The 25,522-nt window shown below is 45.7% G+C and overlaps 1 protein-coding gene across 2 annotated transcripts in view; it reads right to left on the reverse strand.

Annotated features, from left to right (window-relative positions):
• Positions 1–25,522, reverse strand: part of Zfat (zinc finger and AT-hook domain containing) — a 188,343-nt gene that overhangs the window by 89,011 nt on the left and 73,810 nt on the right. For both annotated transcript variants that reach the window (XM_036208746.1, XM_036208745.1), the window contains exons 4-9: positions 20,343–20,528; positions 17,626–17,776; positions 12,728–14,178; positions 11,713–11,945; positions 2,287–2,374; positions 883–1,032 (exon numbers count right to left, since the gene is read on the reverse strand). In XM_036208746.1, the coding sequence (XP_036064639.1) occupies positions 883–1,032; positions 2,287–2,374; positions 11,713–11,945; positions 12,728–14,178; positions 17,626–17,776; positions 20,343–20,528 (2,259 nt within the window). The remainder of the gene's footprint in view (positions 1–882; positions 1,033–2,286; positions 2,375–11,712; positions 11,946–12,727; positions 14,179–17,625; positions 17,777–20,342; positions 20,529–25,522) is intronic.

A 25,522-nucleotide genomic window follows, 5' to 3' on the forward strand; every position in this document is an offset into this window, starting at 1 on the left:
CACTGACCAGGGTATCCTGGGCAAAGCGCTAAACATACTGCCTGGGGCCCACAGTGCCCAGTAAGTGCTGGTGAACAAGAACGTGCCCTGCAGCCTCAGCACTGGGCCTCAGTCCCATGCCTTCTCTCTTCACTGAAGTGGGAGTCTCCCTCTTCCCAGCAGCTCCTCCCCTGGGGCCTGCACCTGATAGTATATTATGGGAAATATTTGAGGCTCCTGACCAGCAGGAGGGAACTAATACACAGGACTAGCAGGGCACTCCTGATACCTGCACCCTCCTAAGGCTCAGGAGGGCAACATCCTCCTCTAGGGGCAAAGAATGAGGCTGATGACAGGAGACTCCTGACTTCCAACCTGCCGGACTCTCAGCAAATGGCTCTCTAACACTTCCATACCGGGCCAAGCATCCCTGAGCGCAGCCCCGATGCCTCTCTGGACTACCTCATTCCCACTCAAACCTTCCACCTTCCAGTCCTCTCTACAGTATAAACAATGATGCTCCACACTGTCAAAACCGAAAGACTCCCACTGCCCTCTTTTCTTCTAGTCACTCACAGTTCCATTATCCTTCAAGGCTGGCTACAGACCGTGCATGAGAGTGGGCACTGGAACTGCCCAGAGTAACTCATGGGCTTGCCTGTTCTCAGGACACTGGTTTCCCAGGAAGCAAAGTATGGTGATCTATTTCACTACAGTTATAGCCACAGCTAGGAAAAGGAACACAGAAATGCAACTAAAGTCATGGTTCCAAAATCTCTGATCTCCATTGGCTGGCAGACACCAATCTACGTGCTAAAGAAATCCTAACAAGACAAGTGAAGTCCCCAAATAAAGCACACAGCACAAAATTAAATAGATGCTCCAGATGGAAAGACGACTCACCCTCATGAGCCCAGATGTGCCGCTGAAGGTCTGAGCCGTTCTTCATGAAATAGAAATCACAATATGGACACTTCATGGCTCGCTTTCCAATTAGCCCTTTGAGCTGGACCCTTCTCCCAAGAACCTCAGAAATGGTGTTCATGGAGACCTCTGGGGAAAAAAAACAAACAAACAAAAAACAAAAAACGCAGGGTGGCTGTCAGAGAGGACAAGGCACTTTGTTCTTCAGGTTAGAGGTAAATAAACTTCAATGGCACCTGCATAAGTAAGAAATCGCCAGGAAGTGCATCGCTGGTATCACAAAACAGCCTTTTTACTGAAAAAGCTGAACTTAAATCTGATCGAGGTGTAGATCTAAGTACCTGTTAATTACAATGTGAATAATGGAGAAACACTACAAAGCAATGAGCTCACAAGTGCAGAGCACGGGCTTTCTACAGGAAGAGTAACTCGGCTTCTCCCAGAAATGACTGCGTGCAGGAAACAGACAAGAGACTAGGGGCTCTACAGAATACAAGGAGTGTAAGTGACACAGTCACTAAAATACTGAAGCTTGATTCAAACTGTACCAAAAAAAAAAAAAAATCTTAGCTCAACTGGTAAAATTTAAGTGGCCATACACAATTCCCTAGGATGCAGTAAGAGTCATTGTTAGCACTGTTTTTTACAGGCCACATAATCTGTAAAGTCTTTCATACGAAAACTAAACGGGATAAACTTGGAATATTCTAGAGGGAAAAAAATCATGGGAAATGTAGAAGCATGTGGAAGCTGAGGTGTGGACACACAGGGTTCCTTGTATAATTTTGTACCTATGAACAAAGTTCAGTGCTTTTAAGTGCTGTCTGCAGCTCACAGTGGACCGCCAGTCACCTAGGACAAAGGATAACACCGGAAGAATGGAATGACATAACCCATGGGTTCCCACACTGACGAAGGGTCCCAGGTCTGTGTGTCCCCAGCTAAAACCTAACCATCAGAGCCCTTTTTTTTGAACAGAGAAGACAGTTCTTGTCTTCCAAGGGCGGTACAAATGTTTAAACAAGAAGAGGCAGGGATGAAGAAGAAGGTGGATTTTGCTGATACTTATCTGTGTAACCCAGGTCTGCTCTGTCTGCTCTACTTAATATGACTATGGGGTCTAACGCTAAGGTAAGGTCCACCTCAAAGATCCCATGGTAGTAAAAATGACAGTGTCTGGAGTACAAATGGTCAGCATGCCACCATACAGGGTGAAGCAAGGTAGACACAAGGCTTTCCCAAGGGAAGAGCATTTTAAACACTGAATTCATTCACATCCTTCCTCTTCATTCCTAGCTGTTACAGCTTACATACACTATTATGTTGTAAAATAAACAGAAGTATTTAAAACTTAATCATCTATTCTAAAATTCATAACCTTACCAGGATGATTGGTCTTGATATGTGACTTTATCAATCGGTCTTCTGAAAAAGATTTTTCACATACAGGACAAGAATAACTCCTTTTGTCCTTAATAGAAAAAGAAAAAAACAAAACAATTAACTATCTGAAGTGTAGGTTCTATAGAAAGATAACTACTATCCTTACCATCATCACCACCAAACACCATCATCATCATCATCATCATTACCATCACTAAAAACACACACCATTCCCACTGCCATTAAACACCATCACCACTACTAACCATCATTACTCCCCCCAATCATTAACACTGCTACCTCCACTATCAACATTGTTACCATCCCCCTCATCGTCACTATCATAACCATCATCAATACCATTACCACCACAACATCCAGCAGCAAAAACCTCATCCACACTGGACCTACGGTGCATCCTTCCAAAGCACTTAACAGACAGCCCTCCCTCTACACAGCCTTGGGAAGATTCAGGTATGAGAGCTCTAGGAAGGCAGAAAGGGCAGCCAAGAGGCTCTATCATACATTCTGGGGCTACTCAATAACCCAACAGCATAGGATGTCCTCAGCACTCAAAACACCGCTTGCACTAAGCTTTCACATGTGATTGAGATCCACAAGCATTTGCAAATAAAAAGTCATTCATGTTTACATTATAGATTAAGAAAAGAAAGGCCAGGGAGCAGGGAGATGAGCACAAGATCAAGGCAGTAAACATTCTGGCAAAGGGTACATGCAGGGGTAGTGGGGGGGGTGTAAAATTCTTTAAGGATGTAGGCTCTGGTAGGCTGACCATGCTCTAATGGAAGAATTCACACACGTGAGTATACAAATAGGACAGATTGGTGGTTATTTAAAAAGAAAGAGGACATGAAGTTTGGAGGAGGGGTAAATCTGGAAGGGCTTAGGGAGAAGAGTCTCAAGTAAATATGATCAAAATACATTAAAAAAAGAAAGCTTTCTACAATCTTACACACACACACACACACACACACACACACACACACACACCACACACAAGATCTTGCCATGAGCTTTCTGGCCAACGAATGCCATTGACTTCCCTCAGACAACATGGGCTTGGGGTTTCTCCACATGCTACCATTACTCCTTCTACAGTCCTTGACACTTGGCTCACAGCACCATGTTAGAGAGATTCTCAAGGCCCCTCTGGCATCCTGGTGGCTCCCTCCCACCTTGTCCCAGCCACCCTTGTCATCAGAGCTGATGGAGGCATTCAGAAGAGCTTTGAAGGAGTTTACACTGATCTCCCCTGAGTCCTTACTGTTTGATTTTTCTTCTTTTAATCCCTGATAGTCTAAAAGCAATTTATCGTAGAGCTTATCACGGGCCCTGTTTCTTGATGTCTTTGAAGATTGTCAGGACACAGACAGTGGGAGAGGGGGCTGGGAGAAGGGTAGACTCTTAGGATTCATTTACTTCTTTTTCAAGAACTCAGTGTCTTGCTACAGATGCAACCTAAACACCAAACACACTCAGCAAACTTAAAAAGGACTGTGGCTAAAAGAGCCCCTGGCAAAGGTAGGGAACACAAGAAAGCTAGCCATAGGGTGGCTAAGAGTCCAGCCTTTGGAGTCTGTTTGCTCCAAAAGAGATGCCTTCAAAGCCATTTGTGCCCAGAAAGAAGTGGGTGTCAGCAGGAGACTAGCAGGAGATGCAGAAAGAGCCCTTGCCTGAGGCTAGGGCCTAGTTTACCACTCAGGTGACCTCATCTGACCTGTGCCTCACTGGCAGGTAAACTGGTAAACTGGCCTCCAAAGAAGTGGAGAGTTCTGAGGCCCACACTGGCTGGAGAACATCAAGTTGAATCCCCCCACTAACTATAAATATGACACGTGAACACCCTCCCCTCCAATAAAACACTGACATCAAGCTCCAAAAGAAAGTTGGCATTCACTCTGAACAGTTGCTGAACGATTTCTCAGGATTAGGTCACAGTCACAATATCTGTCATATACCAGAAGCTGTTCTGGGGAGAAAGGCAGCAGCTTTCTGAGCTCTTACAAGTTAGATGTGCCACACAGAAAGCCCAGCCATAACGTGGGGCTTGCAGCAGCTACAGCAACCACAGGAAGGAGACACCTGTGTGATGACAGACTGGAATGCAATACCGGATGTGCTGGATTTGGGGCTGCGGAGAGAAGGCTTTCCTTCTGATAAAGACAGTTCTATGTCCCCAGACCAGGGGAACCTGTTTTCCACACAGGAAGCCCTGGGAGCCTGAAGGCTGCTACACAGAAGGTAAAACACCCAAAAGGGATAACCCAGAGTCAAACGTGTTTTATGATTATAGGTGACCACATTCTTATAGCCCTTGGGAAGGAAAAATGCTTTTCAGTCACCTACACTACATTTTCCTCTGGTCACATGAACACAGGCTGATCAGGTAGACCCATTTATTTCTGAAAAGATATGCAAAGTAGATTCCTTGACTTTCTCAGTGCTTTTAGGGCACTTATTATTTTAGTTTATCCAAAAAGTACATATTATTCAGCAAGCATCAAACAAAAGAAATCTGTGTGCTTCTCAAAGATCAAGGCCAAGTATTCTAAACACTTACCAAGAAGCCAGCAGACACTGGATGAACACACCACCCCCTCTCACTGCTAGTGACCTTATCCTCCAGCTAAAGGCACGGGGAGGAGGAGGGGATGGAAGTGAAGAGTAGCAACAGCATCTATCACGGCAGCCCTACATGCATAAGACCATGCCTGGTCCTCAGCAACATCACCACAGTATGTTTCCAGGGCAGTCCTGGAGGTGGATACCACTGACCTCATTTCCAGGTCATGGACCTAAAGAGGTTGAAGGGCAAACTAAGCCCCTTCACAATCTTAAAACTAACTCTCTCAGGCTTGGACTGCAGCTTCTGTGTGGGCACCTTTGAGGTCTCCTAAGGGAACACAAACAGATGCAGGGAGCCCTTCTTTGAGAAACAGATTCCCAGAGCCCCTTTCCAGTTAGGATGACAGCAGGGTCTCATTCCTAACAAATGATACTGTGACACTGGGGTTAAGGGAGGTCGCCAATTAAATCAGTTAGGTAATAGTTTGCACACTTATTTAATAGGAACCCAGGAATCCAACCACCTAATTGCATCCCCCAGCAATACTAATACACACTGGCATTTGAACACTTAATGCAGAAACAAAAACCTCAGAAAGCAAAACCTGTCCTGCGTGTGGGTGAACACTACTGACAGGCTCTGATTGGGTCTACTTAATCTCACTATTAAAAGAGCCGGGCATGACTCACTCAAATGTTTGTACAATCCTCTAATGGATCATGATCTATGGATGCTGCCATTCACTGACCTAATTTAATCCCCATAACCTTAAGGGATGAGGGAAGTACTTTATCTCCAATTTACAAGCAAGATAACTGAGGCTCTAAGAGCCTAAGCAATTTGCCCAAAATCACAAAGACAAATGGATGTGGGACCGGAAATGAGCACACTGGAACCCAAAGCTCCCTTGCATTTGGCTGAAATCATGTTTTCCCAAGTCTCTTCTTCATGAAGTTTTAATAACTTTAAAGTTGCTTTTGTTAATGTTCTATCCCAGCAACAGGAAGGGAATGAAAGCATATATCACTTACATAAAGATTTTGAACATCCTCAGAATACCCTATGAAGGAAGTTCTAGGACTGATTCCCATGGAGGGATGATTGCATCCCTTCACCACAAGTAGATGCCATGGCTTAGTAATGAGAAGGAAGAGGCAGTGGGAAGAAACTACACTAGCCATTACTCTTTTATGTATTCTTAGATGTGAAATAGTGTCAGGGTCACAAAAACTGATAATTTGCCAGATTTTCTCTAAATCCTAATACAACCAGACCAAGCCGGGATATGTAGGCTCATTTGGAGGAGGAGGATGGTGTTTTAACTTTGGTTGTGCACGGGAATCTGTGTTCAAAGAAGGAATGGTAAAACGAAGTGAAACCTCGGCCAGCATGATAGCATACCCAAGACCCTCTTCAAGTGCACAGGTAAGGAAAGCAAGCCCAGAAGAGACCAGGACTCATGCTGGTTCTCATGATTTCTTAGTGGGAACAGTATCACCCCTTGTCCCAGCCAGATGCTGATGTGACCTAGGTCCTCAGCTGGGTCACAGTAACATGACAAGATGCTTTTACATCATAAGCAAGTTCACGCAGTCTCCCTGGATCTCAGCAGCAGCTAGAGAAAGGCTGCCCACTGTACTCTCTGAAAGACATGCAGTCAGAATGAAGTGGAGCGCTGGACTCTGTCCTCGGTACCACAACCCCAGTGCTATCTCTTCCTTAGCTGTGATGATGGGAGTATGTTACACTAGGGAAGGCAAGTTCCTGGTAAGGATAACACACTACACACGGACAGGAAGTTTGGCAATGGAGAACATGGGCAGCTTCTCCTTAGATGCTTTAAAGTTTTACAAACTTTTTAAAGGAAATATTAATATTTAAACTCCAAAAGTTAACATTCATGAGTTACTGAACTGATTTCACCAAGAATTAGGTCAAATCCTATGAATGTAGGACAGTGTAGCTGGAAGCTACATCCTGAGGTGATCACCACTAAAAATGTACTTCAAATGCTCATCGATTCAAGGAGAGTGAGCAAAACTCCATACAAGGAAGTATTGCCCAACTCTAAAAAGAAGCCAAGCATGAAGCCTGCTATCACATAGATGGAAAAAAAAAAGATATCAGTCAACCAAAACCTTTACTTTTAACACACACATTGTTTATAAAATGTTCAGGAGAGGCACAACTCTGGACACACAGTGTCCAGGGACAAGGAAGTGAGTGAAGACAGCAAACAGGAATGCTTCCTATGGGATAATGGAAATGTTCTAAAGTGGCCAACAGCTGCATAACTCTGTGTATACACTAAATTCCACTGAACCCCACATCTTAAAAGAACAAATTATACCATATGCACATCACAAATCAATAGAGAGCTTAAAAAACAACCACCTTCCTTGCAGATGTGGAATAATGTAGAGCTAACACCTTCATTATCAGGTCAACAGCATCTACATGAAGGGAATGGGACTTGTCCCTGTGAGGTAGCCTCAGCTGCATGACAGAAGTAAGTTACAGCAAGCTCAAATGACAAATGTCACCCAGATTCAAAAGCTGGGAGTTTTCACAGAAGTGCTCTTCACTGCAATGGCATACCGTCCTTCTCTTCAGGAACAAGTGTTCAGTGGATCAACTTCCTGGCATGAAATCAAAGTCAAGGTTCGGCTGACTATTCCCTCCTCACCTTCTTTCTTAACCCAAATATCCTCAACCTCAGAATCATACTCCACCTTCCCTCAGAGCATTTGGGGAGGAAGGCAGTTTGCTGACCTGCTAGCCTTCTCCTCCCACTGGTTTTTTGTTTTGTTTTGTTTTGTTTTTGTTTTTTTAAAGATGTATTTATTTATTATGTATACAGCGTTCTGTGTGCATGTACACCCGCAGACCAGAAGAGGGCAGCAGACCTTATTACAGATGGTTATTAGCCACCACGTGGGTGCTGGGAATTGAACTCAGGACCTCTGAGCCATCTCTTCAGCCCCCCTCCTCCCACTGTTATCTATTCATCCCACACAAAGCAGAGTGCACCTTGCAGGCAAGAACAGCCTAATTTGTATCTGAAGTGCCTGGCATTCAGAGGGCAAAGCTTCCCACTTTAGAAACAGCAACAAATTAGGTACCTTTAAGAATATCTCAACTGAGCTGAGCAAGGTGACTTTAACCTGTAATCCCAAAATCTGGGAGGCTAAGGCAAGAGGAGTAGTATGAGTCTGAGGCCAACCTGGCCTATAGACTGAGACCCTGTTTAAAAAACGTGTGTGTGTGTGTGTGTGTGTGTGTGTGTGTGTGTGTGTGTGTGTGTAAAATATCTTAGTGAGAGAAGTCATATAAATACCAACAAGGGCAAAGGTAGAAATGAAACACTAAGAACGTCTAAGAAAGTGTGAACACTGATGAGAAGCAGAACAGTATCTCTTGTGAGGTTAACTGAGCCACACTCCTTGCATCAGAATACTGTACTTCTCTAGCGGCAATGTGCAGACATTAACTTGTGCAGCTTTAGGAACGGCTGCCACTTAGCAACACAGGAACGTCTACCACATAGTCTCTGCCCACCTGGGCCAAAGTCCACCTCTGCCACATTCCTTCAGAAGATGTACAAGTGTCCAAGAGACTCACCAAGAAAAGCCTACCAAACTAATGACCTGCTACCACCACATGAATAGCATGGGACAGTGATAAGGCCATGGAATGAATTCCGTCATCCCTCAGTTGTGGTATAACCATAGACCAAGTTATTGCATGATACAGACGGAGACACCAGACTCGGTGTGGTAGAGGAAATGATTCCTACCTCCTAGGGGTGACATGGGAAATAAGTCAAAACCCAAGAAGTGGCTACAAGATCAAACCAGCAGCTTTCTGCCCCAAGGCTGGCCTCCCTAGAGCTTCTACATGTGGCTGAAGGTGAGATGAGCACTCTGAAGGGAGTCACAACCACACTCACCACCCCAAAAGTAGAAGGGTGAAATGCCAGTGCTGTGCGCACATTCTCTGGGGAGAAGCAATCAGATGCTTACCTACCCCTTACAGGGCTCCAACAGCAAACCAAAGTGTGCTTCCATCAAAGGCTAACCTGGGGAACCAATGAGTTTATTGATCTTATTTACAGAACACAGATCAGAAGTTACTTACTGGACTCTGGGTAACTCCAAAGAGCCACACAAAGCAAAGTCTCACCCCAGAACTAATAACAAGTACTAAGCAGATGGAGTACCAAGCATTTCAGTGAACACTCCCACAATCTACACACTCTATCATCCCAGAGATCCCAAAGCCACATGCAATTAGGGTAGAATTATACACAGCTAGCTGTGGGGTACAAGAAAGAGTGACTGGGATCAGGTGAGCATCCAGTGACCCTATCCACTCCCTTTTCTATGACAGACCATCAACAGTCAATGACACTCATCCTGGTGGTCCACTGCTCTTCTCATGAAAGTCTTGATGGTTTTGCTCAGAGGATGGCATCTACAATAACCGTGTATATGTAAGAACTGAAGTACACAAGGTCAATACCAAAGACATCAGAGGCATATTCCTGATGGTCCCAATGACCCCAGCACTCAGGATGTGGTCAAGAGACTGAGAATCAGCATTTGAAGAAGAAGATAACCAGGCTAGACGAGCAGCCCCAGGACATTCACAAGTAACAGACAAATTCTGAATGTGGAACAAGGGGCAGTCTAGGCTACACAGTCAATGTTTCCGTGAACACTGGCTTAGTTCCTGTCACCCATTTCAACTGGGTTTGAAAACTCAGTCCAGAGCTCCTAGCTTCAAAACAGTAAGATCGATGCCATTAGTAACAGTCCATGCCAGACGCTGCTCTGGACATGGACTCCTTTGCCTCATTTTCGCCAGACACTACTCTGGACATGGACTCCTTTGCCTCATTTTCGCCTGCACAAGTAAACTGAGCCATGCGGTAGTTTCACGACCCATGCCAAACACAGTAAACAGGGGAGCAAGGATTCAGTCTAGACTTCTGCTTTCCTAGACTCCAGCACTATACTCCAAGACTACTCCTCACAAGAGCCTATTCGAACACTGGACTCATTCCCTCAGCCTCAATGCCAACCTGACAGTAAGGACAGAAAAGTTGACTAACCACATGCCTCCGTGCCCCACTGGAGAAAGAATGGGAGGGAGGGAGGGAGAAGATGGGGAAGGAGGAGAAGGGAAGAGCAAGATCAAGAACAAAAGCAAGCCTGCGACTTGAGTAAGAGAGAGAGGAAAGAACAAGAAAGAAAATATGACAGGAAGCCAGTACAGCCGGCACTTACGCTCAACTACTTATCAGGCTCAGTTTCGGGGCCATTGTATTTTAACACTGCAATAACAACAGAATAGAAACACACAAAATATACACAGATGTGTGTGTGTGTGTGTGTGTGTGTGTGTGTGTGTGTGTGCGCGCGCGCGCAGGTATGTCTATGCACATATGTATGCATACATGCTTATACATATCATTGTACATGAGTGTGCATATATGTGTACATACATAATGGACTTTGTGGTGGTTTAAATGAGAATGGCCCCTATAGGCTCATAGATTTGACTGCTGGGACACCAGTGAGTGGCACTATTTGAAAGGATTAGGAGGTGTGGCCTTGTTGGAGGAAGTGTGTCACTGGGGGCGGGCTGTGAAGTTTTAAAATCCCTTGCCAAGCTCAGAGTCTTTCTCTCTGCCTACAGATCAGAATGTAGTTCTCAGCTGCTGCTCCAGTGTCTGCCTATATGCCCCCATGCTCCCTGCCATGATGGTAATGAACTAAGCCTGTGAAACTGTAAGCCAGCTCTCAATTACATGCTTTCTCTTCTAAGGGTTGCACTGGTCCTGGTTTCCTTCACGGCAATAGAACAGTGACCAAGACAGACTTTAAGAGTCTATTTTATATAAAAGCTATCAGGTTTCAGAAATGACAAGTAAATTTTCTGAGGCCCCAGAGCCTGTGGGAGTATGGGAGCTGGTGCTGGAGTCTATCCCAAAATGCTCTGATCTCACACCTCCAAAACACCCCCGACTGCACCTTCATGATTCTTAGACCAGAAAAGTAGAGCAACGAATCCAATTTCTGAAGTCTCCTTTTTTGTTGAATCTTCTTTTGTGCTGTCTTTAGCACAAATAGAGCTACATGGGCCCCAGGTGTGGCTTCTTTTTTATGATAAGAAGTCTTAAATCATTCTCAGGAGTGTCAGCCTCTTCCCATCAGACTAGACCTTGCATAAACAAACATTCACCCATTGCATCCCTGTGTGATCAACCACCACAGAACCAGCCATGCCCACTGTGCATGTTAATGGCACCTTGGATTAACATGTCACTTCTTAAATCAAAATGCTTCCTAGATGCTGTAGATGTTTACAACAAATGCCCCGCTAACGTGACAACAGTGGTCATTAACATTCACTACACTCCCACTGCCTACCAAACACTGTTCCTGGTATAATTACCTAATCCTATCCAATCATCCAACTTAATCCCCCAACAACACTTACAGGCAGCCATTATTATTCCCGTTATTAATAATTCCTTAAAATGCCATTTATGAAACCTCCGTTTCATTTCCACTCTGCAGATCTTTCTTCTGTAAACTTTCTCAAATGCTAAAAAATTTGCAGAGAATGCAATTTGTTCAGTCTAGTCAGAGACTTGCTGTGAGAGGGTGAAAGCTCTGTGAGGCATCAAGAGGCAGTAGAAGGGCCCCCCTGCGCTGGGAGGGGGCAGGGTGTTCACACACCTGCAGCAGGGATACCTCGCTTGCTCTCTGCATAAATGAGAGAGGGCACCCGGGGAGGAGGCGGGGGGGCTGCCGTCTGGGCTGGCTACTTACCAGCTCTGTGTGAACTTTAAGATGGGCCTGTAGCTTGTATTTATCTGGAGTCGAGTAGTCACAGCCATCAGTGGGGCACTTCAGCAAGATGTTGCTGTGTTTCTGAATGACGTGGCGTTTAAGGCAGTTTTTGGTGATGGAGGAATAGTGACACTGGGAGCAATAATATAGGTGTTCCCGGGTGTGGGTGCGGACGTGCATGTCGAAATGCACTTGGTACCAAAAAAGTTTGCCTGAAAGAACATTGTCATGTGAGAACAAGGAAGTTGCTTTCAGACCGAATTTGATTTTTTTTTTTTTAAATAATGATTATCATTTTTTTTTTAACTGCCGTATTTATCTCCTTTATCTGGTACACCCTTCACACTTTCCACCACACTTCTGTCAGGAAATTACTTTTCAAAAATGGCAGTTTTCAAGCATGAAGGTACCGCCACTTGGCCCATGGTGTTAGGGCTAGGAAAAGAGAAAGGAAATGCTTACTGTGAGCCAGTTATTGTCAAACTTCACCCTGCCAGTGCACCAATCCAAGAGCCCCTGAGTCCTCCTGACACTCTGGGCTAGGAGACGGGCACTAGCCTACCCACTTCCTGAATTGCCTACTGTCTAGGAGCTCCCAGAGCCAAGCTTTCAACACCAGCTAGAAGGGGGCTGCATGGGCCTCCCTCCACAAAGCTGCAGCCAGCCTCCTACCCTCTCTAGCCAATTGGAGCCCCCAGCTGAAAACCAGAAGAATGGTTCTTCTTGGTCAGGAGATGGGTGAGGTTGTAAGCAACCCTCAACATGACCCCCAACGTGGTCAGCTATGCTGGGGAGGCTCCAAGGGTGCTTAGGACATGGGCTCACTGCTCCTGTCTATCCCAGAGGAGGGTGGCTCGTTTAGGAGGTGTTCTTTGCAAACAGACATGAGCTTAAATGGAACCCAAGGTGATGACAGCATGATAGGAATGGACAGGGCTGCTGAGAAGGAAAACTCCACCCCAAGGCACATCTGACCGCCCCAAGCCTTCCTTACCACAGTATTCACACTCCAGGTCTCCGTAGACCTTCCGGATCCTCTCGCATAGACTGGTGTTCATCTGCTTCTTCTGGAGACTGTCTAGGACCTTCATAAACGCTGTGCTGCCAGGATGGTGCTCAGAGGAGGGTTTGTATGAGTCAGACTGGCACATTCCAAGGTCCCCTCCAGCAGCCACTGTAGGAAGGTGGTCTGAGGCTTCCTCTGGGTTTGGCCTGAGACAGCTGTTGGAGTCAGATTCACTGGCTGGCAGAGTGACCGAACTCTGCCCTCCCCCTGGAGGGCTCTGGTCTCTCTGGGTCTCTGAGTCTGGTTCGGCACTTTGGGCCTTGGCCAGCAGCAGTGTGATTTCTTCACCCTGAGTCTGGGCTGAGCCTCCATGCTGTGCATCCAAGGTTGTCTCGGCAGCATGAGCCTCAGCAGAGGAGGTATCACTGTTCAGTAAAAAATCATGGGAAACCACTCCAGGAGGGTTGAGGTCAGAGGAGACCACAGTGGTTCCTACTTTGCTGGGGGATAGGGAAGCACTTTCAGTCTTAGAGGTGGTCAAGGGCACAGCCGGGGCAGTTGCTTCTCCAGGGGCCTCCAGCTCCCTCGGCCCTGCCTCAGGCTGAGCTTCCCCAGGACAAGTCTCCTCCTTGTGAACATCTATTTCCGGGCACACAAATTCCTCAGCTGCCAGCTGCAGCTGGTCCCCCAAGGCTTCTTGCTGGATGTCCCCACCAGGCTCCAGGAGGCAGAAGCTCTGGTTGATGGAGCTGGTGAAGACCAAGGTCTCCTGGGCTGCCCCATGCACCTCTCGGATGTGGGAGCGCAGCCTGATGGAGCTGACAAACTTCTTGAGACATATAGCACAGACATAAACAAAGGGGTGCTTTCTGACATGCAGCTCCAAGGCCTGGTACTTGGTGGCCCCGTGGCCACAGAGCTCACATGCAAAGGGCCACTTGTCACCATGGACCAGCATGTGGCGGTCCCGGTCTAGCTCGTTCTTGAACTTGCGCTCACAGATGTGGCAGTCATAGAGCAGCTGTCGCTTGCCCTCCCTCGTCATCAGGCGGAGCTCATCCAAGGCCTCCTTGACCTTCTTGTCCTGAGGGTCATGCATGTCCCGGATGTGCTTGATGAGGTTCTTGACATCCGAGTACTTTTTCTTGCAGAAGCGGCAGTGCTGTTTGATCTTCTTGTGCACGCGCTCAATGTGCACCTTGAGGTGGCCCTTGCTGAGGCAGGTGAAGGAGCAGTAGTCGCAGGCAAACTTCTCGCCCGTGTGCTTGCGCAGGTGCACGTTGAGGTTGGCCTTGATGGCGCTGGCATAGCCGCACTGGGCGCACTTGTACGGCTTCTCATTCGTGTGGATCCTCAGGTGGGCCTGCAGGGAGTGCTTGAACTTAAAGACCTTGTTGCAGTACTCACACGTGAAGATCTTCAGCTGGGTGGGGCCTAACCTAGAGATGGACAATAGCACCATTAACTCCTGGAGACCTTGAAACTTTCTGACAAACCACCTACCGAAGGCTGTGGCGTCAGCTACGGGGGAGTGGGCAAAGGTGGAACCATTATCTATCCAACAAATAAGACTTGGGGGGAAGCACAGGACAGGCATGGGCAATGACGAAAGAGGGTGCTGGTCTTCGGGGAGCACAAACTCTAGCTGGAGAGAAGGGAGGCCTGCAGTGTCCCACAGCAGCAGGGCAGTCATCGAAAGGAGTGTGTCAAGAGCAGAAAAAGACACCTCCAACTGAACAAAGGCTGCTGGGGAACACCAGCTATGGTAACATCTGGGTCAAAGTTTCATGAACAGAAAAGGTGGTGGCAAGAGAAGGAACCAAAGCCGGGCGGTGGTGGTGCATGCCTTTAATCCCAGCACTCGGGAGACAGAGCCAGGTGGATCTCTGTGAGTTCGAGGCCAGCCTGGTCTCCAAAGTGAGTTCCAGGAAAGGTGCAAAACTACACAGAGAACAACTGTCTCAAAAAACTAAAAAAAAAAAAAGAGAGAAGGAACCAGGAACAGGGGGTGTGAGTCACACAAGCATGGTCACCACACATGCTCTGAAGCTTGTTTATTCTGGGATGCCTGAGTAGAAGCAAATTCAGTCTCCATGAGACTAGACAAATTTGATTATCCACACCTGCCTATTCATTCCATTAACTGTCAGGGTGGCTCTCGTCCTCTTTGCAAGATTGCAGGACACTCCTGAGAGAAAGACTGCCCCTTGTCTTTACCCATGTCCCCCCTTCTTCCCAGAAAGGGAGAACACGGATGGATGGTAATAAGTTTGGAACAAGGCCTGTAGTTTGCTAGACAGCAGGGATGTGCCTGCCTGTGGTGAGCAATAGCTAGCTAGAGTGGCATCTTCAAGCCCCAGCCAGTGGTGATCCAGGTCTCAGGTAGGAGAGGCAGGTTTCTGGGCAAGCTCACAGCTGATATGAACCACACTCCTCTCTCCTGAATCTTATACACAGTAGAGGACTAACTACCAACTGTCTGCCTCCACGATCACTGGGTTAGAGCTCAGATCAGGAAAATAGCAGTACCATCTTTGTTAACTTCTCACGCCATTACATAAACTGTTTCTATTGATTAAACCAGGCAGTATGTCAGGGGCATGTGTTAGATTTTGCATATATGGCAGGGAATAAAAGCAGGATCTGCCTCATGGAGCCTCTTCCAATGTGGCAAGGCTGCACTGAATGAAATAGCAGCAGTTCTGACTAATAATCAGGTAATCCTTACAACAAACTGTGTGCTGACTAGTTAATCCCCACTCTCATCAACCCATTTCACACGTAAGAAAACTGAGCATCTGCCCAACATAAACAATTGCTTAGTGACTTGAGCCCAGGAGCCCATGGCCTCTGGAGCATGCTCACCCTTCCTCAGCCTCTTGGCTGAACGAAACCCCTGTTGCACAGCAGCCCCTCCCAGTTCGACTGTGACCTTGCAGAAGGCTCTTTGAGAGGTGCTTCCTCTGCTACCAAAATAACAGGCACTGAAGTACATGACCACACAGCAGGAACAGGAACAGCGAGGGAGATCAAGGAAGCAAGAGAGAATGCACCTCTGGAAGGTATAGCTAGGCTAGCCAAGAAGGATTTATGGAACACTAATAACCATGCCATGGTATTAATTAGCACCATTAAACTGTGCCTACCACAGATACAAGGTCTGTGTTGATGAGACAGTTCTTACAACTGTCGCTTTCAATTTAAAGCACTTAAGTGGACTGCAGTCCATAAATACTAGGGTACAACTCACATGGTAAAATTAAGATATTCAAATGGGAAAGTTACTAGTACGCCTGCATGCTAAGCCCACGGCTTCTTTAAGGAAAGCACTTTGGATCTTTCCCAAATGACAAAGACATCCAGAAGGTGATACATTTTATAAAGAACACTGAAGAAAGAAGCCCTGGATTCATAACATTAATTAAATAAGCAAATCTCAGCATTTCCTCCTCTGTTGAGAGACCTAAATAGTCTTAAGAGAATCGTCTGTTCTTTGTTTTTATATTATTATCAGACAAGTATCTAGCAGAGCTCTGAGTGGCCTGCTTTTGGAGAAGATTCTAAGTCTGGTGCTGATGCTGAGCAGGCTCCATTTGACCTTAAGCATGAGCCACAAATGATGAACTAGTGCACAGAGCTGTGATGGGCATAGAATGCTTTCTGAAGCATCGTACTGCCAGTGTTTCCTGTTTGGTGAGGAAGATACTACTGAAGAATATTCAGAGGTCAGACACCCGACTGCAGTGAGTCTACCTCTGGAAAGCTACCTGAAAAGAACAAGGGGACAGTCAGCTGAAGGATTGAACACCTTCAATGCCCATGTTTTCATGACAGTTAAGGGCAGCAATATCCTTGAAGGGTCTCACATTGACAAACACTTGGTGTTCAGACCCCACTTATATGTTTGCCCATTGACTTCAACAGGGCCATATCCAGCTAACACACATCTAGAAAGCAATGACTACCCCACGCCCTGGGAGGAGGGCCAGTTTGGGATGCCCATTAGAGTTCTAAGTACTCATTCCATGATGCAGCAATTTCACTTGGGGCAATTTATACTTCAGGAAGTCCTGAAGAAGCCTGGGAATTTGGACATCCCAGAGTGGGAATCAGTGCACTGCTACCACAGAAAAAAATGTGCTGATTTGACTTGGCTGTGGTAGCACATGCCTGTAATCCTCACACACAGGAGGCTGAGACAAGAAAACTGTGGGTTTAAGACCAGCCAAGGCTACATAAGAGGTTTCTTTTTTTTTTTTTTTTAAGCTGTTTAAATTACAATAGAAACACATAAGAAGACAAATTATTTTTAATATATACTAAACTTGAAAGGTTTTTTTACTAAACTTGCAGTACATTTTTTAAATGTGAAAAAAATAGTCATTTAGTATTTTGTATTTGAAAAAACCAAAACTATATATATATATATGAAAAAAATAACAAGTATACACAGTGATCTAGCCATGGAAGTGAAATCTAGAAAGAACTACGGGTTGCAGTAGCTCTCGCCGTGAGGGTTGTTTCAGTTTTTACAGTGTGCCTGTGTCCCTTCTGAAAGAGAGACTCTCACAGGACGTGCAAACCAGGCCCTGCTTGCACCTCTTTTTATAGTTTAATGACACACGTGACCAGATAACATGTTGTGTGCCCTGTGAAGACAAGTGAACGCTCAGTTCCTAGGGCACACTGGTCTGCCTTGGTCTCAGGAAGAACTAACTATACTAGGGCATAATGGAGCGGTGGACTCTTCAGCTAAGCGAATGAGTTAAGACCCACTGCAGACGTGGCCATGAACAGAATCCAGAGCAGCAAATGTACAGCTCTTTCCTGCTCCTTGTGAATATTACTGCAGCCCACCTCTGGTTTAAGCCCATGGGACAACTCACCTGCTTGACTTCATGGGCTGCTCATACGGGGTCTGCTGAATGGCATATTCTTGGTACCCTCTCCGTGGCACCAGGTCTGCTGCTGTGGTCTCGGGAGGGGCTGCTCCTGTTTCAGGGGGGCCAGCCTCCACTGGAATAATCTTGGTAGCACCTGAGATTGATACACAGTACACTACTTACTGAGAGGTGCTAGCAACAGCCCTGACCCTGTCCAGCAGAGGCAGCAGGTCCAGGGGCACTTTGCTGCAGGCCTTCATGCAACACACTGGTGTCCTTATTCAGATAACACATTTAATTTGTGTATGTGTGCATGTGTGTGTGTGTGTGCAGTTTTTCTAGTAGTGTGCCCAAATGTCTTCTTGAAGTACAGTTTTATGAAATGGGCAAATAGACACCTATCACTTGCAAGAATTTCTACAAAGCCACTGCTGTTAAACTTAAAACAAGTAGAAAGCAGCGTCAAGGAAGCACGGGGTGGCAGAACAGTCAACAAAAAGGGGATTGAGCACCCCAATGTCTCTGATTCTCTTCCTATATGAACAGAAATTGAAGTTCAAAGAGAAGAACTCCAGGGTCGCCTTTGCTTTATTCTCTGTCATAAACTGACCCAAGACCATACAGAGCAGGTACACTTTGTGGGGGTGAATGCCTATGTGCATATGTGTAGGTGTGTGAACATGTAGGTTTTGGTAAGTATGTGGACATGAGTATATGGGTATGTGTGTGTGAATATGAGTTTATGTGTATGAAACTGATTGTGTGTGTGTGTGTGTGAGTGTGTGTGTGTGTGTTCGTGCATGAGTCTGTGTGCGTAGGTAATAAGTGTGTGAGGATGAGTAGGTTTGAGAGTTGGAGGGAGTGTGTGGGAGTGTGTATTAGTGTGTGTGTGTGCATGTGAGTGTATGAGTGTGAATTATGAATGTGAATGTGTATATATATATATACATGTATGTATATGTGTGTGTGTGTGTGTGTGTGTGTGTGTGTAAGTTTGAATTGTGTCAGTGTGTAAGTGGAGTGGGTCAAGAGCAAGTATGTAAAAGATTCCTCTTTAACCATATGTGTTTCTAAAACCCCAAAGGAAACTGATTGTGCTTTTACCCTCTTAGAATCTCAAAATACTACCACATTTTTTTTTTAAAGAAAAACTGTGGAAATTTTCTCTAGCAACCACTGAGAACAGGAAACTGTCCCCTGGGATTTTCCATACCCACAATAACATTTCTGTAAAGCTGAGTAGGGCAGGTGCAGTAACTTTCCAGAAAGTTCAAGTAGCCTAATTTTATACAGTCTTTTCTCTCCTGAACACCTTACTTTGTAGTCAAATATAAAGGAGAAAAATATTCAGAGTTTTGAATTTGAGTGGCTACTATCAGCCCTAAAATAGCTGCTTAAAGGGGGCAGCTCTTCTGAAAACCATGACAGTGTCTTCTCACTGTATCTGAGCTAATACCCCCAATGCATGAAAAATTTAAAACCTTCTGATAGCCTGGAATCTATCACAAACTGTTTATGCTGGCTAGTTTTTATGTCAATTTTTATGAGAGTTTGAAATCTATCACAAACTGTTTGTGCTGCCTAGTTTATATGTCAGCTTTTATGATAGTGTGAAATCTATCACAAACTGCTTGTGCTGGCTAGTTTTTATGTCAACTTGACATAAGCTGGAGTCTTCTGGGAAGAGGAACCTCAACTGAGAAAATGCCTCCATCACAATGGCCTGTAAGCAAACTCTGGAGAACTTTCTTGACCAGGGATTGAAGTGGGACAGCCCAATTCACTGTGAACAGTACCAACACTGGGCAGGTCTATGTAAGAAAGTGGACTGAGCTGGATGTGGTAGCATGTGCCTTTAATTCCAGCACTCAAGAGGCAGAGGCAGAGGCAAGTGAATCTCTGAGTTCCAGGATAATCAAGACCACATAGAGAAAGACTGTCTCAAAAACAAAATGAAAAACAAAAATTTAAGAAAAAAGAAAGAAAGAGAGAAAGAAAGAAAGAAAGAAAGAAAGAAAGAAAGAAAGAAAGAAAGAAAGAAAGAAGGTAAGCAGACTGAGCAAGCCATGAGCGAGCAAGCCAGAAAGCAGCACTGCTCCATGGCTCCTGCTTCAGTTCCTGACTCCAGGTGTTTGGGTAGAGCTCCTGCCCTGACTTCCCTCTGGAATGGAGTGCCACCTGAGGGCAGCAAGCTGAAATAAATCCTTTCTTTCCCAAGCACTTTTGCCCATGTTATTTTATCACAGAAATAGAAACTCCAAGGCACTGTTTTTGTCTAAAATAGTCTTTCCTACAAGTGACCTTTAAAAAAGAAAATATAACATATCTACCAGCTATGTTCATGGAAAAGGAAAAATAAATAGAAACATCTAGTACAGAAAAATGGTTAGTGAATACCATCAAAATGTGAAGAAGCTGGGCAGTGTCTGCCTAGGCTGGGAGAGCAGCTGCTACACTTGTGTGGACTGGGTAGGCAGCTCCCAGCAAGGAGGCAGTCACTGCAATGTGACAGGGACAAATGGAGTTGGCTGAGGAGACAGGCATGACAGCCCCTGGGGATAAGGAGGTCTGGGATCACTCTGTATGTATAGGTGACTAAACGACGCTCCATTAGGACACCTACAACATAGGCTCTGACCCAGCCCTCCTTCCTCAGGCTGCTCCAAGGGCAGCTGAGCTCCAGGCTCTCACTGTACCATTTCCAGCCTGTCATCAGTCACCTGGAATGGCTTCATGAGCAGTTAAGACCACGCTGATGATGGGTTTCTTGGCTCCAGAAAGCTGCCCTGCCTCCTTTCCTGAGATCTTCTGGACTTTCTCTGTTTTCTGAGCCCGCGGTCTTTTTGCAGCCTTTTCTCGATCATCTTCTTTGTACTTCTTTTCTAGCTCAAGTTCTGACTCGTTACCTAGGGAGCAAATATCAAGATGGATAAGCTGTCCCTTCATGCCAGCTGAGGAGGCAATAGGACCCTTACTGGAGGTGATGGCAAAGGAGATGCCTCCCCTCATGCCCACCTCCATTCCATCTCTCTCTTCCTGGCCTACAATGCCTGCCAGGACATTATGCTTTACAGACTCAATGCAAAGCATGTTCACTGTATCCAGGACACAACCAGATACCAGGAATGCACTGCTGGACAAAGCAGCATAGATCCTGGGCCCATTCTCATAAAGTATCCTTGATATCAGCACTGCAGATAAAATGACCTGTGAGTCACAGTCCAAGACAGGCCTTCTCTTAATGTCTGACACTTGCCAGACACTTTCCCTGTGCCAGGCATGATGGACACCGGACAAGAACACTCCAAGCCCTCAGGAGCCCTCTACTCCAGAACCCACAGAGACAACAAAAGTGATCAAGAGCAGTCTCTGCTCTGTGTCCCATGAAACAAGAGTAAAGAACAGGAATGGTAGCATCTACCCGCAAGGTCAGAAAGGCTTTATGGAGACGTAAGCCATGACTGAGTGAAAAGGCAAGGGTTAATGAACCATTGGATGGGAAAGATAGAGAACCAGTCACGAGGAAGGAGCGATATGGTCTAGGAATGTGTGTGATTAAAAATGGAAGTGCTCCTGTCTAACAAAGGATGACAAAGACAGGGGATAAATACTTGGTGTAGCATCATGGTGTCTACAACTTCATGAGATAGGAGAAGGTGTCAAGAGTAAGAGGTAAGTCCCAGCAGTCCATGAACACTATAAAAACTTCCACTCTCCTTAGGTGAGGACATGGAGCCCAGTCAACTTGCATTAGATAAAATGTAGACTGTGCCTGGCCTGGCCCTGCTGGGAGCTCCTGGGAGGTGGGATGACTGTCACATCTTCTGATGGCTCAAAGGAAGATGGTAGGTCAAAGTTTTTACAGGAGCTGTTGTTTTTCAAGGCTGGTTGCTATCTGGCCTTTCTTAGGACAATGGGGAAGCTAAGCAAAACACTTAGGGCATCATAGGACCTGTTGGCTCCCATATGCATAGGCAATGGTGAGCCACTGAAGCCATCTAATCCAAGGAAGAGCTGGGTTTGCATAATGCTTTACATATGCCATGCTGTGGAAAATGAAATGAATGGGCTCACAAACCACTCAAATGCCTGCAGAACAAATGCATCAGTCACAGACATACAACAGCAGCCATGACAGGTCGAACCTTGGCATTAGCCTAAGGAGAAAAAACAGCTTCCACATATCAGTGAAGAACAAAGGAGTTAACAACTAGACAGCAGCCCCCAGTGAGATGAAACTCAGGAAAGAAGGGTAGGGACAGCTTTATTAGAATCACCATGTCTGAAATGCCCCACCTGAGGACAGGGTCTTCAGAATGTCTGGAGAGAATACTGGGAGAGATTCCACACATGAGTGCAGGGGATAGACAAGAGATGTTGCGCAGGTGAACAGACAGGAAGGTGTGAGGGTAGGTTTTGGAAAGTGTGGGAATATAAAGGATTATCAGGGAGGTGAGACTGAAACCCAGAAAAAATGAGGCAGAGGCAGTGATGGGGAGGGGAACACACAGGGAGACAGCAGAAACCAACTTCAGAGCTTCTTACATCTAAGTCAGCTCCAGCCACCCCAACACAAGGCACCAGTAAATGTACAACAGATAACCTAAAGAGTTAATTCTTAGCAAGCCATGCTGGCTGGGGTGAAGCTAAGGAAATTGAATGATCAAACCAAGCATTCACATTGTGTCCCATAAACCAACACAGTGCGTGCCTGGTTCCTGGATTGTCTCCAGACCTAAAGAAAACAGCCTTGGGTTAGTCTTTAATAGATTAGTATTAGTATTAAATATATTAACATCAAACAAAAAAGAAAGGTGATAGGAGGCATCATGAATCAGAACTGCATGCTGTCCTCCAAGGTCCTAAGGCAAAGACCAATACCACACTAATATTGTCAGACCCCGAAAGCTACAGGATGGGAACAGTACCTGGTCTCCAAGGTTGCTGGCAGAGCCTACATAGTATGAAGTCTGCTATGCATGACACCTCACGGCAATTTTTGCCTTGTTTTATTTTTTAGTGGCCATAACAAAAAAACATTTCCAAAGGCCTACAAACTGTCTGAGTCACAGAAGTCTTTTCGTCACCTAGATATTGGTGATATGCGCACATAAATACTACAGCAAGATCTTTCAGGTGCTATAAAAAAGGTAGAACAACATTTAATGGTTTTGTTTTGTTTTTTTTTTTTTTTTGCTTGTAAAATGATGACTCACTCTATAACAGAGCTCACCATGGGATACAATCCAATATGTGGGTGATATGCCAAGAATCAATATGTTGACATTAACAAAAAAGAGGACCTGAGAATCTGAGTTCACCATAAGCTTATTCTGGTTAACACTATAAATCCACAAGAAAACAAGTGCACACACTGTCAGCCAGGGTAAGAGATGAGGAGGTCCCACGTGCTGCAGAGGATGAACGACAGCAAGCTCTGCAGCAGCCACCAATTGTATACCCTGCAGAAATGAGCGCCGGCAGTGGGTCAAGGCTTGGAAGCCATATCAGATTAAGAAAGAACAGAGGGACCTGAGTTGATCTAGGTAGAGAAGACACCTCTCATCTTAACTACTGCAGCCACTTGATTCCCTTCTGGCTGCTCTGTGGTCAAGCTGTCAGTATGCATATGGGTTGGTTGTTCTCCCCATCAATGTGGCAAAACCCCTGACAGGCAGCCTAAGTGGGGAGATGTTTGCTTTGGCTAATAGTTCAGAGGGAACACTCTACTGTAACAGGAAAAGTATGGTGACAGGGCTAGCTCCTGAACATGGCAATGGGCATGTGACATGGCTGGTCATATGACTGAGGCAGTCAGGAAGCAGAGTTCTGACCAAGAACCATAACCATCAAAGATCACCACCAACCAGTATTTCACCTCTGCCAGCAATGCCTCCACTCCAAGGGTACCAGAGCTAAATACCCTCAACTCCACACTCAGTAGGAATACACCTATCTTTGTAGGAACTGAGAATATACTGCAGCACCCCAAGAGTCTGAGTGCCTCAGCTTGGCCAGTGAGGAGGTGAGAGAAGGATATTGGGGGTTTCTGGAAGGACTTTTCTTCCCTAATAAGCAAGACATTACCAAAAGACGTTGCCAGGCCCACTCTGTAGAAATGAAGCAAGCACTAGCCACTACAAAAAGTCCAGCGAAGGCTTGTGTCAATACACTTATGCTCAGAAAGTAAAAGACAGGTCACACAGCAGTGTCACTGAGTCAGCCTGGACTACTGACCCCAGACAGCTTGTTCTGTGGAGAGTTCTGTTCACATTTAAACTTGTTTTTTATCTGGTATCCCTAGTAAAATCTTCATACCACACTCCTCGCTAGCTCCTGAGTGAACCACTCTACAGTCCAATCTAACCATGTTCCTCTCCTACTTAAATCCTTTATGGTCAACCTCCTGTCTCCATTAGAAGGTATGAAAGTCTACAAGAATTACCATAAACCATCGGTCACACCACCCACTGAGGCCAAGGCCTTGACTCCCAAGCAACACAGTCACATGCATATCTTCTCCCCTGATGGCTCCAACAACATGGGCCACAAACTGACCAAATAACCACGTTGTGTTTAGTCCCTGGACCTAGTCATCTTTCATGATTCATCACTCCAGTCTAAGAGTGGCTGTTCCCCAAAGACTCATGTACTGAAGTCTTAGTCCTTGGTGTAACTGTGTTGAGAGGTGGCAGAAGAGAAAGCTGAAGGAACAAGGGCCCAGAGTGAAAAGGGACTGCCAAAGGGAAATCATGACATAATGACACTTGCATAAAAATGAATGGAACTGGAGGACGTCACGCTACTTGAGATAAACCAGACTCAGAAAGATAAACAGTATATATTTTCTCTCGTATGTATATATGTTTATATGTGTTTGTGCATGTATACCTAGATAGATGGATGGATGGATGGATGGATGGATGGATGGATGGATGGATGGATGGATAGATAGATAGATAGATAGATAGATAGATAGATAGATAGATAGCATGAAAATAGATAGACAGCAGACAGACAGATAGATAGATGGCAGGAAAATAGAAGGGACTATGTGGGAAGCAAGATGTTTAAAGGAAGGGCAGAGGGAGCCATAAGAGAATAATGGGAGAGAGGAAAACAGAGACACTAGATTATGTTTTCTCACATCTCTCTTGTACATATATATATGACACGAAAGCAGAAGGAAGAGAACTAGTAAAAGGAAGGAGATAAATATGACTAAGGTACACTGTGCGTGTGCGTGCGTGTGCGTGTGTGTGTGTGTGTGTGTGTGTGTGTGTGTGTGTGTGTGGATGTGTCTGTGTGTGTCTGTGTGTGTGTGAAAATGTGTGTGTGATAATGTGTGTGTGTGGATACGTAAAGATCTGTGTGTGTATATGTGTGTGGATTTGTGTGTGAATGTGCATATGTATGTATGTATGTGTATGTGTGTGTGCGTGAGAGAGAGAGAGAGAGAGAGAGAGAGAGAGAGAGAGAGAGAGAGAATGCCATGACATTTACAAGCTTATATGCTGACACATAAAATTACCTGGGAGAAAACCTAAGGGGCAGAGCAAGAGAGAATCATACACCCTCCAGTGCTCCTGGGTGGTCACCACTTCCCAGCAGACCCTGCCGCAGACCAGTAGTCCCTCACCACATCCAAATGGCCTACACCAACTTCAGCAGTCACCGAGGCGGAGCCAACACAGTCACTGGGCACCTCTGTCACAGGCTGCTGGGGTCATGTGGCAGCATCCTCAGGGCACAACTCTCCCACCTACAGTAGAGTCCATGGCAAACCCTCAGCTTGTTGACTTGGGGACTCCTCTTTGGGAATGTAAACAAACATCCACCTCCACCTTACAAGGATGGTATCAACAACAAGCAAGAGCACAATTCCACCGAAGTCCAACTT

Source organism: Onychomys torridus, chromosome 16, assembly GCF_903995425.1.
Source record: "Onychomys torridus chromosome 16, mOncTor1.1, whole genome shotgun sequence".
Classification (NCBI taxonomy): domain Eukaryota; kingdom Metazoa; phylum Chordata; class Mammalia; order Rodentia; family Cricetidae; genus Onychomys; species Onychomys torridus.